The sequence below is a fragment of the Ochotona princeps genome, chromosome 12, assembly GCF_030435755.1.
Source record: "Ochotona princeps isolate mOchPri1 chromosome 12, mOchPri1.hap1, whole genome shotgun sequence".
NCBI classification, from domain to species: domain Eukaryota; kingdom Metazoa; phylum Chordata; class Mammalia; order Lagomorpha; family Ochotonidae; genus Ochotona; species Ochotona princeps.
Genome location: NC_080843.1, coordinates 51,454,200 through 51,467,967, shown reverse-complemented (window position 1 = coordinate 51,467,967; position 13,768 = coordinate 51,454,200). Strand labels below are relative to the sequence as shown.

General features: G+C 44.8%; 1 protein-coding gene and 1 pseudogene across 2 annotated transcripts in view; one reads left to right on the top strand and one right to left on the bottom strand.

Moving 5' to 3' along the window:
* VPS36 (vacuolar protein sorting 36 homolog) overlaps positions 1-13,768 on the bottom strand; it is a 51,381-nt gene that overhangs the window by 12,276 nt on the left and 25,337 nt on the right. For both annotated transcript variants that reach the window (XM_058670825.1, XM_004577499.4), the window contains exons 2-4: positions 8,411-8,479; positions 4,887-4,957; positions 171-285 (exon numbers count right to left, since the gene is read on the bottom strand). In XM_058670825.1, the coding sequence (XP_058526808.1) occupies positions 171-285; positions 4,887-4,948 (177 nt within the window). In that variant the 5' untranslated portion in view covers positions 4,949-4,957; positions 8,411-8,479. The remainder of the gene's footprint in view (positions 1-170; positions 286-4,886; positions 4,958-8,410; positions 8,480-13,768) is intronic.
* On the top strand, positions 2,704-2,882 carry LOC101528206 (small EDRK-rich factor 2-like; annotated as a pseudogene).

Below are 13,768 nucleotides of genomic sequence, written 5' to 3'. Positions count from 1 at the left end.
TACAACATAAATCTAATTTGCAAAATATAGTGAGACTCGGTATGTTCTTAATCCTGTTTTATCACATTAACAAATAACAACAAAAACATGTATGTTTGTGCTCACACACGCACACATGTGGGTGTGCGTCTGTGCAACTGCACTCCAGTTTCTCCCATCCAGGGACTCACCTCAATCTGACCATGCTCCTTGAAGGAGAGTTTGATGTAGGAGTTCTTGCTGTTCTGGAATGGGCCTGGTTCTTTGCTGGAAGGAGCTGGGTGAAGATGAACCACTATTTTGGCACTTAAGGAAGAGCAAATATCAGAGACTTAACTGCCTGTCAAACACCACCAATTCTGCATTCATTAACTTAATATGTTTTCATATTCATGCAGAAACAAGGAACATCCTGAAAAGCATAGTTTTAACTTTGTATCAACTCAACTGTAATGAAGCTTTCAGAAGCTTCTCTTTCCAACTTCTCAGTTATTAACCCCCAAAGTTTAAGTTACTTTATCAATTCAGTTCAAAATATGGTTTTAGAAAATAAGTTCAAAATAAAATGCAAAATTTTTAAAGGCTTAGAATTATGGTTTTCCACTTACACAATCATCCCAAGGTTAGGAGGGGCCTAAAATTTCTGCCAAAGCAAACTTACCTTAGTCATTTGAAAAGTAAAATGTGAAAACTTATCTAGACAACTGGCCAGCTGATGTTTTATTAAAACTCCATCCAAAACCAACATTCTACAGAGTCATTTGTTTGAAAATACCCCTCAGTCAACACCATGATCCAGAAAGATAACCAATCGCAAAAACAAGTCTCAAAATACTGCTGCTTGAGGAATACAAAGCTACCAGTGTCTTTACGACTACTATTATCTTTCACATTATTAAAAATATCACTGTATTTGTTCAGCATTACAAGTCTGCTTTCCTCTCTTTTTTTCCAATCTCTTCAATAAACAATCCTCCATAAAGATGAGCAAAATGAAATGGCCAGAATATCCCCGTTCCGTAGTTTAGGATGTATTCTTTGTGGTCATTTTATAACTGCACACATGATTTAATTTTGCTTTGCCTTGTCTGGGCCCATTTGGCTGTCTGAGTATCACTGAAAAATTGAAACACGATAGGTTGAGCTTAGTCAAATGGACCAAGGCTTTGGTTGTGGACTGAGGCCAACCTTGCAAAGGCTTCATCTATTCTTTGTGATGAACATTTTCAAGTCAGGTATGCAAATGTAAGGGCACTTCAAAACAGTTCGCAGAAATGAATTAGAAGATGAGGCTGGGGTGAGTGTATGGCACAGAAGGGAAGCCACTGCTTGGGGTGCTCACGTCTGATACATAGTGCCTGGATCAAGTTACGGTCAGTCTGTGTCCCGACAGCTTCCGGCTACTGTGCACCTTGAGGGGCAGCAAGTGATGGCTCAAGTACTTGGATTCCTAGCACCTACAAGGGAGAGTGGGATTGCCTTCTAAGCTCTCCGCTTTGGCCTGGTCCAGCCTTGGCTCTGTGAGAATTTACAGAATATACCAACAGATATGAGACCTCTGTCTGATTCCATCTTTCAAACAAAATGAAAATAAGTAAGCTTAAACATTTTAGAAAATAAGTTACATTGGTGCAAAATATTCTTTAAATTCATGCTCAATTTTTGTTTTGCTTTGTTTTGTTTTATCGTTTAAAAAAGAAAGACTTCGGGGCCCGGTGCAGTAGCCTAGCAGCTAAAGTCCTCACCTCCTATGTGCCGGGATCCTTTATGGGCACCAGTTCTAATCCCGGCAGCTCCACTTCCCATCCAGCTCCCTGCTTGTGGCCTGGGAAAGCAGTCGAGGACGGCCCAAAGCCTTGGGACCCTGCACCTGAGTGGGGGACCCGGGGGAGGCTCCTGGCTCTTGGCTTCAGATCGGCTCAAGCTGTTACAGCCACTTGGGGAGCGAATCAGTAGACGGATGATCTTCCTCTCTGTCTCTCCTCCTCTCTGTATATCTGACTTTCCAATAAAAATAAAATTAAAAGAAAAAAAGCCTTCTCCCTGAATTGAAATACCTTCATAAATGGCACAAGCAATGCACAGGACTGAAACAGACCTTCCAACAGTGCAAGAAGCTATGACAATTATGGAAAACTGACAGAGCAAAAGCATTTCTGCAGTCTGTGAAGACAGAAGCCTAGCCCTACTCTGATATTCTCTCAAAAGAAACCCAAAGAAAAGCTGGCTGACTACAAAACAAAATCAGTAACTTCCAAAGTAGGCACTCAAAAGCCATGCCAATTTTGCATATTTTTTATTAAATCATTCAGTTACCACATTTCATTGGCTTAAAATAATAAGTTTAGAACATATTAACAGGTAAAACCAATTTCATATTCTTTAAATCAATGTAATATAGTAACTGCTTGATGGGAAAAGTGGGAACTAAACAGAACACTTGAGAAAAGTTAAACTGGCGTATTACAATGCAGTTGTTTCAAAAAGACCCTAATTTGAAGATAAACATTCTAAATTGTTACTCTGGTCTGGAGTACTTTAGAACACAGAAGATGAAAAATTCAATGATATGCTATGCCCGTAAAGCTTTACATTCTAGAAATGATAAAGGGAAAACATAAGTAACAGGAATAACCTACTCTAAAAATCTAGGGCTCACTGGGGCCTGCAACATCAGAGCGAGCGAGGGGATGCAACGGAGACAGGCGGGAACCGCTCCGTACCATGACCCACAGTAACCAGTGCGAACTCTCCCACCAGAAACACATGAAAAAGCAGAGCAACTTGGTTAAGGAAAGCATGGAGATGACGGGCTTTCTACTGCCATCCGCAAGCAGAGGGACCCGGAGATCACACAGCAGAAGCAGAAAAAGGCAAACGAGAAGAAGGAGGAACCCAAGTAGCCTTGTGGCTTCGTGTCCAGCTCTCTTGCCATCGCCTGAGTGCCTGCAGCCAGTGCCACCTGCCCCGAGTCTGCAGTGGGTCCCTGTTGTGCTTCGTTGTCCTCAGGTAGCCTCCCCCCACCCAGCCACTCTGGGGGGTTAGGGGATGCCTCTTCCCAGTGCTTTTTATTCCTGTGGGGGAACACTCCAAAGTATTTAAAGTAGCTTTATTTTAAAAAAAAGACCTATGGCTCATTGATCTATTTAAAATGTTGGTTGGTAGGCTATTGGTTGTGACACAATGGGTTAAGCTATCAATTGCAATGTCAGCATCCAATATCAGTGAGCCAGTTCAAGTCCTAACTGTCCTTCTTATTCTTATTCTTTTTTTTTTAAGATTTATTCTTTTTTTTTTTTTTTTTGGAAAGTAAGATTTACAGAGAGGAGTAAAGACAGAGAGAAATATCTTCCATCTGCTGGTTTCCTATCCAAAATGGCTGTAATGGCCAGAGTTGAGTCAACTGGAAGCCAGAAGCCAGAAGCCACCTCCGGTCTCCCATGTGGGTAAAGGGTCCCAAGGATTTGGGTCATTCTCTACTGTTTTCCCAGGCCACAAGGAGGGAGCTGGATGGGAGGTGGAGCATCTGGGACATAAATCAATACCCACATGGGATGCTGCACTTGGAGATAGAAGATTAGCCAGCTGAGCCACTGACCCAGCCTTCCTGCCTCCCCCAACCAACTATCCCCCTCTGGCCCAGGTTCATGCTAATGAGCCAGGGAAGGCAGAAGACAATGGTCCAAGTACTTAGGACCCAGACACTGATGTGGGAGACCGAGATGGAATTCCTGGCTCCTCGTTTCAGCCTGCTCCAAACCCAGTTATGCCATTTGGAGAGTAAACCAGTAGATGGAAATTACTTCCTCCTTTCTCTCTCTCTCTGATATTCTGCCCTTTAAATAAATAAATAAATAAATAAATAAATAAATAAATAAATCTCTTTTAAAAAATCATTGATTATGGGCTGGCATTGTGGTGTAACAGTTTAAGTTCCAGCTGTACTACTTCCAATCCAACTGCCTGTCAATGTGCCTGGGGAAGAAGTGGAAGGCGACCTGAGTGCTTGGGCTCCTGCAATCACTTGGGAGATCCGGATGAAGCTCCTGGCTCCTGGCTTCAGCCTGGCCCAGCCCTAGCCACTGCAGCCATTTGGGGAATAAGCCAGTGGATGAAAGAACAATCTCTCTCACTCAGTTGCTCTCTCTCACTCTAACTCTGCTTTTCAAATAAATAAAATAAATCTTTTTAAAAAGTATTAGTTTACTTCATGTCAATAAGCAATCACTTATGGTATGTGTAATATTGTTTCTGAGGCCTGCATGCACTTCCAGGGAAGTTCCATACTGTTTCACTCCCATTCAAGTGTTTAACCATGCTGTACTCTAGGCCTTTCAGAAAAACAATTCCATGCTAATATTCTTTGCTGACAAAATACTTCAAACATCAACACTCCAGTACACATCTAAACCCAAGTCTTTACACCACAATGGCCACAGCTCCTGCTGCCTCTGAAATTACCGCAAATTTATGTTTATTACCTGATCTAATAATTATCTGTCTCCTAATACCTATCAATGCCCCATTTTGTGCAGTAACTAGTATGATAAACTATCTAATCCCACTATCTAAATAACTCAAACTTGAGAATTAAACTGGATGATCAGCCAAAAGTAAGAACAAAGCTATTTTTCTCAGATGGTTCACTTCTGACTTTTTGTATGGACACACAGACATGCAAAACATCTGTGGAAATACAAACAGTGGCATCGGGACTTGTGTATGTTGACCCAACAATAGTCGGTAAGCTTTAGTGCTTTATTAATGCTTTTAAGGATGACTTCAGAGATCAAGGAAAAGAACATCCAAGAAAAGTTAGGTGGGAAGATAACCCTCAGAAGCCTTCTGACTATCAGTGTGACAGGAGGAGTTTTTTGTGAATGAAGCCTGAGCCAGACAGCGCTCACCTCTTCCCAATGCCGGCTGCTTGCTCCTCAATGAACACAATCTGAGAAAGAGGAATGGCCATGCAGCACTCCTAGGGTAGAGAACAAGACCCACAACACTCGTCAGCGCAGCAGGGGCCATTTGTCTGTAAGGTGCGTGATAAAAATAATCTTATTCTATTCCCTGTATGAGCTCAAAAATTAAATTAAATTAAAAAAAAAAAACACTGAGGTGTCATTTTGCTGTGTGTGAGAACACATTAAGTTAAAAAGTAGCTGTAACTACTTCTGAGTTTCTAGCAGGCATAGTTTCTAAAAGCGATATTTACATGTAATATGTCTCCATATAGAAAAACAATAGGCAAATCAAAACAATTTTAAGAAACACATTAATGGGCGATTTCTCTATGATTTTCCATACTTTACCCATGCACGCACATACACACAAGTTCATAGGAAATAATGTTATGTCCCTTTATGAGAAACTATGTGATACATGCAATTTTCAAGTTACTGAATATAACTGGGATATAACAGGTCTTAAGCATGTGTAAAAATTGGCCTCTTGATATGATAATCAAAAAGTTATGCTAAGATTTATTACTTGAGCAACATACAGTCAAAGGACAACTTGTCATCCCTCAAAAGCTGCCTTTCCTAGATGTCCATCACATGACCACCAGGGGAGTGAGGCCCAATCTTCATGGTTGAGGCGCTGGTGTTGCGGCAGCCATTACAGTGCCACATGCGACCCCAGCACCCTGCAGCACAGCATCACTGTGAGTCTCGGTTACTTCACTCCGATGCAGCTCTCTGCTAGCCTGCCTGGGAAAGCAACAGAGGATGGTCCCTCTGTGAGAACCACATGGAGTCCTGGGTTGTTGCATGGGCCTGGTCCTGCCCTTGCTGTTGCAGCTACCTGGGAAATGAACCAGTTAATGGAAGCTCTCTCCTCCTCTGAAACTCTGCATTTCAGATCATAAAATAATACATAAATCTTTAAAAATATCTATAAAATAGAGTTCAAACAACACCTCAGTGCTGGGCCTTTGACAATGGTTAGGATGCCGTCTGGGATACCAGCATCTCTTAGTGAATCCAGCTCTGCTTCCAGTTCCACCAGCTTCCTGCTCACGTACACCACAGGGGCAGTGGGGAGTGGTTCAAACAAACGAGTCCCGGCCACTCTTGTAGGTGATCCAGACGGGGCTCTTCATTCCTGCTTCTGGCTGTTACGAGCTAATGAATGGAAGATGTCTTTTTTTCAAAATACAGATTTGTATTTTTTTAAATCAAGGAGTTAAATTTAAGGGGCCAGTACAATAGCATAGCAGGCAAAGCCACTAAGTGCAGTGCCAGCACCCCCATATTGCTGCTGGTTAGAGTCCTGGCTGCTCCACTTCCAATTCCGCTCCCTGCTAGTGTGCCCGGGAAACAGGAGAGCACGGCCCAAGTACTTGGGCACCTGCAATTATGTGTGGGAGACCCAAAAGAAGCTCCTGGCTCCTGGCTTCACCTGGCTCAGCCACAGCCACTGCGGCCATTTAGGGAGTGAACCAGCAGATGGCAGACCTCTCTTATCTCGCCATCACTCACTGTAACTTGGCCTTTCAAACAAATGAATAAATCTTAAAAAAAAAAATTAAAAGTTTATAAACTTAAAAAGTTAACTATTTAAAACAGAAAAATATTGTTTAAAAAGCAGAGCAACAGAGAGAGGGAGGGTGCGATATCTTCCATTTGCTGGTTCACTCCCCAAATGCAGGCAGCAGCCAGGACTGAGCCAGTTTGGAGTTAGAAGCACAGAATTCTATCCTCATCTTCCACATGGGTAGCACTGGAGCCACCACCTACTGGCTTCCAGGAGGAGTCAGCAGGAGGCTGGATCCAAGTGCGAGAACCAAGCATCGATACGGTGCTCTCACGTGGGATGCGAGCGCTCCACGTGGTGGCTTACTCTGCAGTGTCACCAGGTCTCCATTCAGTACAACATGCATAGTTGTCTGAAGCTGTAGGTCCCTTAGCATTCACTGACTCACCAAAGCAATGTCCAGTCCTATGAGCTCCATGCACGTTAAGTGTCCTATATTCCAATTTTCATCTTTAATATCATAATTTTGCTGTGCTTTTTCTGTGTGTAATTATATTTAGATATACAAATACCATTACATTACAACTGCCTACAGTATTCAGAGAGTAACACGATGCACAGACTTACCACCTGGAGGCAGGTGGGTAGTAGGCTATGCCAGTCACGGTTGGGGGTATGCAGCCCGTGTATGCACAGCATAGCCTAACTGTGCATTTCTCAGAACCTACCCCTATGGTTAAACGAGACGTGGCGGTATTTATTTTAAGAGAGTAAGCCAACATTAGTAATCTAAGGTATTATCAAATAAGCAGTAATCATCCCAAAAGGGGCAAAAAATTGGCTCTCAGAGCAAAAAAACTCAAACACTGCAATGGTTGGTGTCCTTCCAAAGGGCCATAATAGAGCATATAGTTATCTGTGGCATTAAAATTTCATGGGAGAGGAAGTGACTAGGAAAATAAAAACATGAAGGAGACTTCATTTTACTGGCAACACAAAAATTACTATATCCATACTTTTTAAGTTAAAGCTCTTTAGATCAGACGAGAGCGGGCACGTTCAGGGTGGTATGGCAGTAGACAAGCTAACTCTTTAGAATAAGGATACCAACTCTCTTCACATAACCCACACTCCTTTTGTGGTAATTTAAAAAAAAAAAACAGCAGAGTAGGTAGGGGGCTCTCTTCCTGGGTGGCTCGAGGCAGTGTGCAGCGCTGAGGCAGAGCAGGTGTTTCTGCAGTCGCCACTCCCTGAGCCTCGACAGTAATGGCGGGACAGGTTGTTTGAAGGATCCTTTGCCTCTCACAGGAGAATTATTCCTCGCCTGGAAGTAGGATGCTTGGGCGTGATGAAGCAATGTTTGATTAGTATTTTAAAGGGAGCCAACCACAATTCTCTAGCCAGTAACTACAGTATCTGGATCTGGATGAGGGACAACACCCTCCCTCCTCTTTGTATTTCACTGAGTCCACACAGGACACATTCTTTGAAAAAAGAAAAAACAATGTCTTTAAAAAAATGACTTAAGGGAAAGACAGAGAGAGAGAGAGAGAATGGGACAGATAGATTGCCATCCACTGGTTCATTCCCCAAACACCCATAACAGTCAGAGGGGGCCCAGGGGCCCAGGAACTCAACCTAGGTTTCCCGTGCAGGTGGCAGGAGCTCAGCATTAAGTCATCATCTGCCTTCTCCCACAGTGCCCATTAGCAGGGAACTGGAATCAGCAGCCAGAGCCGGGAATTGAACCCAAGTACTCTGTTGTGGACTGCAAGTGGCCCAACTTGTGGCTTAACAGCTAGCCCAATCATCTGCCCCTCACTTGGCGTTCTGAATAGCCAGGTATATGGCATCTACTGCTAGTCTTGCCAAAAGCAGGAGGCCAAAATAGAAAAAGGAAAAACTTCAGTGATTGAAAACCCAGAAAAGACGATGAAAACTGAATCTCACTTACATGATTTTTCTGATCTCTCCAAATCAGTCGATGTGTACTAAGAAGGAGGGTCCCGGCGTCAAATTTTATCTAGAAAGATAAGATCATAACAAAATATTAATATTTCACCCAGTATTGTATAGATCTACCATGCTACAAATTGTACAATACTAAATCACATAAACATTTTATATACAGGTTCATCACAAATTAAAAACAACTAACACAACACACTTCATAAGTCTAAGCTACAAATGCTGCTATAACTGGTTTAGGGAAAAATAAAAACAATCCAGAAGTGTAACAAGAGCTGAGCAGCTAATGAAGTTGCAGATTCACGCAGAGGTTAATGGAAGGAGGAGATGGGCAGAGCCGGAAGCTTCCACCACCTTTTTCCGGGTCAACAGTCACACCTGTAAATGATGAACTCCAGTTCTTGGAAAAGACCAGTAAAAACTGCTGGAGAAGCAAGAAGGACTTCATGCCCAAACATGCAAGCTGAAGGAATTTTCTATGTGAACATAACCTGGAAAGCTAATGTTGGAGGAATTAAGGAAGGCCTGTTAGGGTGTTGGGGGCTTCCTGCCACCTATACAACAGAACGGCAGTGTGGCAACCTTGCCTGGGATTATTCACCCATCTGCTGGACATGCTCGTGTTCCTTCAGGCTGCAGGCTTGCCATTGGGATTATCACATCCTTTGAGATAAAGGAGCCTGGGCCCGGCACAAAGGAGCCTGGGCCCGGCACAACAGCATAGCGTTTAAGCTCCTCGCCTTGAACACGCTGGGATCCCATATGGGCGCCAGTTCTAATCCAGGTGGCCCCGCTTCCCATCCAGCTCCCTGCTTGTGGCCTGGGAATGCAGTAGAGGATGGTCCAAGACTTCGGGACCCTGCACCCATGTGAGAGACACGGAAGAGGCTCCTGGCTTCGGATTGGCTCAGTTCCAGTCGTTGCGGTCACTTGGGGAGTGAACCATCGGACAGAAGATCTTCCTCTCTCTCTCTCTCTCTCTGTATATCTGCCTTTCCAATAAAAAATAAATAAATATTTTTTAAAATAGAGATAAAGGAGCCTGATGCAGTGGTATCCCTGGAGTGGCTGGATTTGACAGGAGCTGTGCCATCTGCCAATTTCAATGAAAGTGACATTCACCCTGTGGAGGAATCACTTGCCCAAGCTGTGCCTGAACACATTACAATGAGTGTCGAAGACATGGAAAAAGTCTTGGCACTGGATGTGAACCAGTCCCTACAACAAGATAGCTATGCCTGAGCCAAGACAAAGACCACTGGGAGGAGAGGAGCAGGATGCCACAAGCTGACACCAATAGGCTTGTTTGCACAAGGGCCAAAACAAGAGGCCTTTCTCAGTTATCCTGGGAGCAGGCAACCATTCTGTAGAAACACAGGTTACAGATGAGATTTTTCAATAAGTATGCTGCTAAGAAAAGGGGCATCAGCCAGAAGGAACAAGTGTGTGTGATGACCCCTGGTGGCAGCAGAGGCATGGATCACCACATAGCCACAAACGCCCTGGTAGCTGTGGGAAGGGTCACAGAGATGAGGTTATAGCCAACGGCCATCAGTTGGGTAGTGCTTGAGTCACTGCTACAGGTCAGGATTGTTGGAAGGACAGCAGCTGGGAAGCAGGCCTGGCCAACTCATCAGGCATTTGCCAAGGTCACCAACACAACCTTGACAACTTGGGCTTGTATAAGAGATCTGTGCTAGCCCTCACAATATTGCCACAGAATAACTGCATGTGGTGGGCAGTAAGGGACTGTGGGCACACAGGTAGGGGTACACTCAGAGTTGCCTGCTCCCCATCCCCACGTGACTGCTGCCTGCCAGTTCCCTGAACAAACAGTGGCACCATGAGAATCTGAAGTTACATCCTTGTTGGCACACAGCACGGCATGCTGAGACCTCTGGGATAATCTGCCATGGAGCAAGCTGTGATCCAAGCAAGGCCTTCCAGATAAATAAAACAGAAGTGTTTAAAAAATTCAAACACACATAGGTACATGTGTCAATAATGTCCTTGAATAATAAATAAGCCATATACTTTTGACATAATTCTTCATCAGAATAAGGTTTATTACTTATATACTAACATGTATTAAATAATAATGGCTAATGAACTGTAATGATGAGAGCTACTGAAGCATTTAGCTTAAATACATTCAGTGAGAGATTATTCCCTCCCAACACTTAATACATCAAAGAAAACCCTTAGGGCCTCCATGTTTTCCTCCAAATGAGATGTAAAACACATACATTCCCTGCACCCAGTTCACAGTCTGGTTTCAAACGTCTTAGTGAATCATTTTTTTCTTCAAAATCAAGCAAAGGAATTTAAGATGTTTTAGAGGTGGACATTTACAAACCTGGCAGTTTTGATACCCAAGTCCCACAGCAAAGCTGCTTTGCTACCAGCTCTGCACCCTCCCTCCAGCTTCCTGCTAAGGCAGCCTGCGCAGGCAGCAGCGATGGCTCCAGGGGCTGGGTTCCTGCCACCTGCCCCTCCTTCAGCTCCCACCCTGGCCTCACCAGCAGACACTGGGGAGGGGAACCAGCAGCGGGGCAGGTCGCTCCCTCTCTCTGCCTCTCAAATAAACAAATAAGTCATCTTTTACTCTCCCTTCCCAAAGGCAAATATGCTATTACCTGGAGAGTACCTGACGCTGTACTGAGAGTAAGGGTTCTCATTAAGAAACTTGTGCTTTATCTTAGTGAAATCCAAGCCGAGGGATGTAAATTTCACGCTGAAACCACAGTACCTTCCACTGCCACGTGGATGAAGAATGGGGCAGATGCAACATGCTGCTGCCACGGCTGGAGATTGTGTAATGGCTCCCTTCAGGGTTCCAGCGAGTCTGTTGTAAACCTGATGGACAAGTTACAGCTGGTTGGCTTCTTTCTACCACTCAGATGAGCTTCAGCTACTTAAAAATTTGCCAAACTTGGGCAATCACTGAACAAGCCACCTTTTCAAAAAACTTTTTCACAGTTCTTGTTATAAAATATAAAACGAAATCATTCCTAACCCAGAAGTCAGTTAACACACACAGAGAAGTGTACTTAGGCACGTACACTCTTTAGCAATGAGTCCGTGGTATTTATAGCTTTACAGCTTTTTTCACTGAGCAATCTATCATTAGCAATCCTCATGCTAATTAGGGCGTGTGGCAATGTAATTAACACGACTCTACAGCAGGCATGCAAACTGCCTCCAGTTTTTCCCTGTGTCTGATGGTCACGGTCACCCACTGGATCCAGTGCTGAGCTGAACATCTAAATGTAGTTATTGTTACACATCCCTGAATCTTTCCCAAGGGTAAATTCCGCAAAGTGAAATAGCTGAACGGGAACAAACACTTGGTGAAGCTGCTGGCAGAGGCTGCCAACTCGCCCCTTGACGCATTACTAATCTTCTTAACATTGTTTCATAATTAGCTGAGGCGAGAGAAGTGGCTGTGGATGGAAACAAATGACCTGTCTACACTGTTGAAGAAATACCACACATTATGCAGGCACGATGGGCCCAGGGAAGCGGGGCCTGCATAGACAAGTAGGCGCATACTGATCGGCCAAGGCACCTGAGCGTGGCCAGGCCGCCGGATCTGCTTGTGCGACCTCAACCTTGGACCGTGGCTCCCCAGTCCCCACGTTTGGGCTAATTTGCTGTTTTAAATGTTTCGTCAAGCGTCTGGCGCCGGTGACCGGTCTCTGCTGCTGTGCTACAGCCCCAGGAGCAACACAGGTTCGAGTCCCACCTCTCCTGCTCCTCTCTTAGGCTAAGTCACGCTGTCTCATCAAAATATTCAGCTCGTATACCTGCTGAGCAGAGTGAATGACATCAGAAATATAAAGCACCTGGCACAAGGCGTCTACTTTAATCATTCGAGTTCTTAAAAAAATGGGTTTTCCACGCACAGTGAGCCAGAAGACACAGGACCATGAGGGCATGCTGTCTGCCAGGGAGTGCGCTGGGACGCAAAGCCCTTGAAGGCTTCATATTCCCCACAGCCCGCCCTCCGCCGAGGTGGCCAGCAAGGCCCTGGGTGCAGGAGGCTGGCTTGAGCAGAGCTGGACAGCAACGCGCAGGCTGCCAGCACTCTCCTGGGGAACCAGGCTAGCCCTCGCCCACCCAGGGACAGCTCAGCAAGTGGCTGAGTGTGTCGGCCTCTCCCTTGAAGAGCTCCAATCCCTGGAGGGCGAGTGCAATGGCAAGCACATTAGTCCTCCACCTGCAGTGCTGGTTTGTGTCCCGGCAGTTCCAGTTCCAATCCAGCTTCCTGCTAATGGCCTGGGAAAGCAGTAGAGAATGGCCCACCCAGAAGAGGCTCCTGGCTTCAGATCAGCTCAGTTCTAGTCATTGCAGCCATTTGGGGAGTGAACCAACCAATGAAATATTTCTGTCTCTCTTCTCTCTGCAAATCTGTCTTTTCATTGAAATAAATAAATTTTTGTAAAAAGGGGTGGGCAGCACTCCCACCTGAAAGCGTTTACATTCTCCCACACCGCACTCAGCTTCCAGAAGCTTCTGGAAGTTAAGAATTTCTGGCTCAAGCCTCACAAACTAAGCCCTTCCCTTGATTTTTTTTTTTTTTCTGACACCTGCAATACTTGCCTGCTAAAGCAAGCAGCAAACACTTTGAAGGCAAAACAAGGACCTAGTGGCTCACCCATGTTTCTTTCACATACAGGCTGTGATTTGAGGGCACTGCAAACACAGCAGGGCCACACTACTTGCCAGGAGAAGTGTTCCTGGGTTGATTTTTGTGTTCCAAAGAACAAAAGAACACGATGCAGGAGACAGAACAGCTTGTCCATCACTGTCAGCACTCCCTTCATCCTTACAGCCGGGGCAGAGGCAGGACCAGCGAGCAAGGGGTGGGTGCTTAAGGTGTCCAGTGTGAAATATACTAAAGATGTAAACTAGATGAGAAAGAAAAAAAAAAAAAAACCCATCATCAGCCAGCTGTTGTGGCACAGCACATTAAGCCGCTCCCTGCAGAGCCGGAATCCCCTATGGGCACTAGTTCCAGACCCACCTGCTCTGCTTCCAATCCAGCTCACTGCTAACATGCCTGGAAAAACACCACAAGACAGCCCAAGTGCTTGGGTACCTGAACTTATGTGGGAGACCAGAGGAAAGTTAGGGCTCTTGGATTCAGCCTGGCTCAGCCCTAGCCTTTGTGGCCATTTGGAAAGTGAACCAGTGGATGGAAGACCTCTCTCTCTCTGCCTGTCCTCCCCTCTGTCTCTAGAACTCTGCCTTTGAAGTCGATAAACTAAGTCTTTAAGGAAAAAATAAATTTAGCATGTCACTGCAATCAAAAGATGCAAGACATAATTTGAGATCAGGCTAA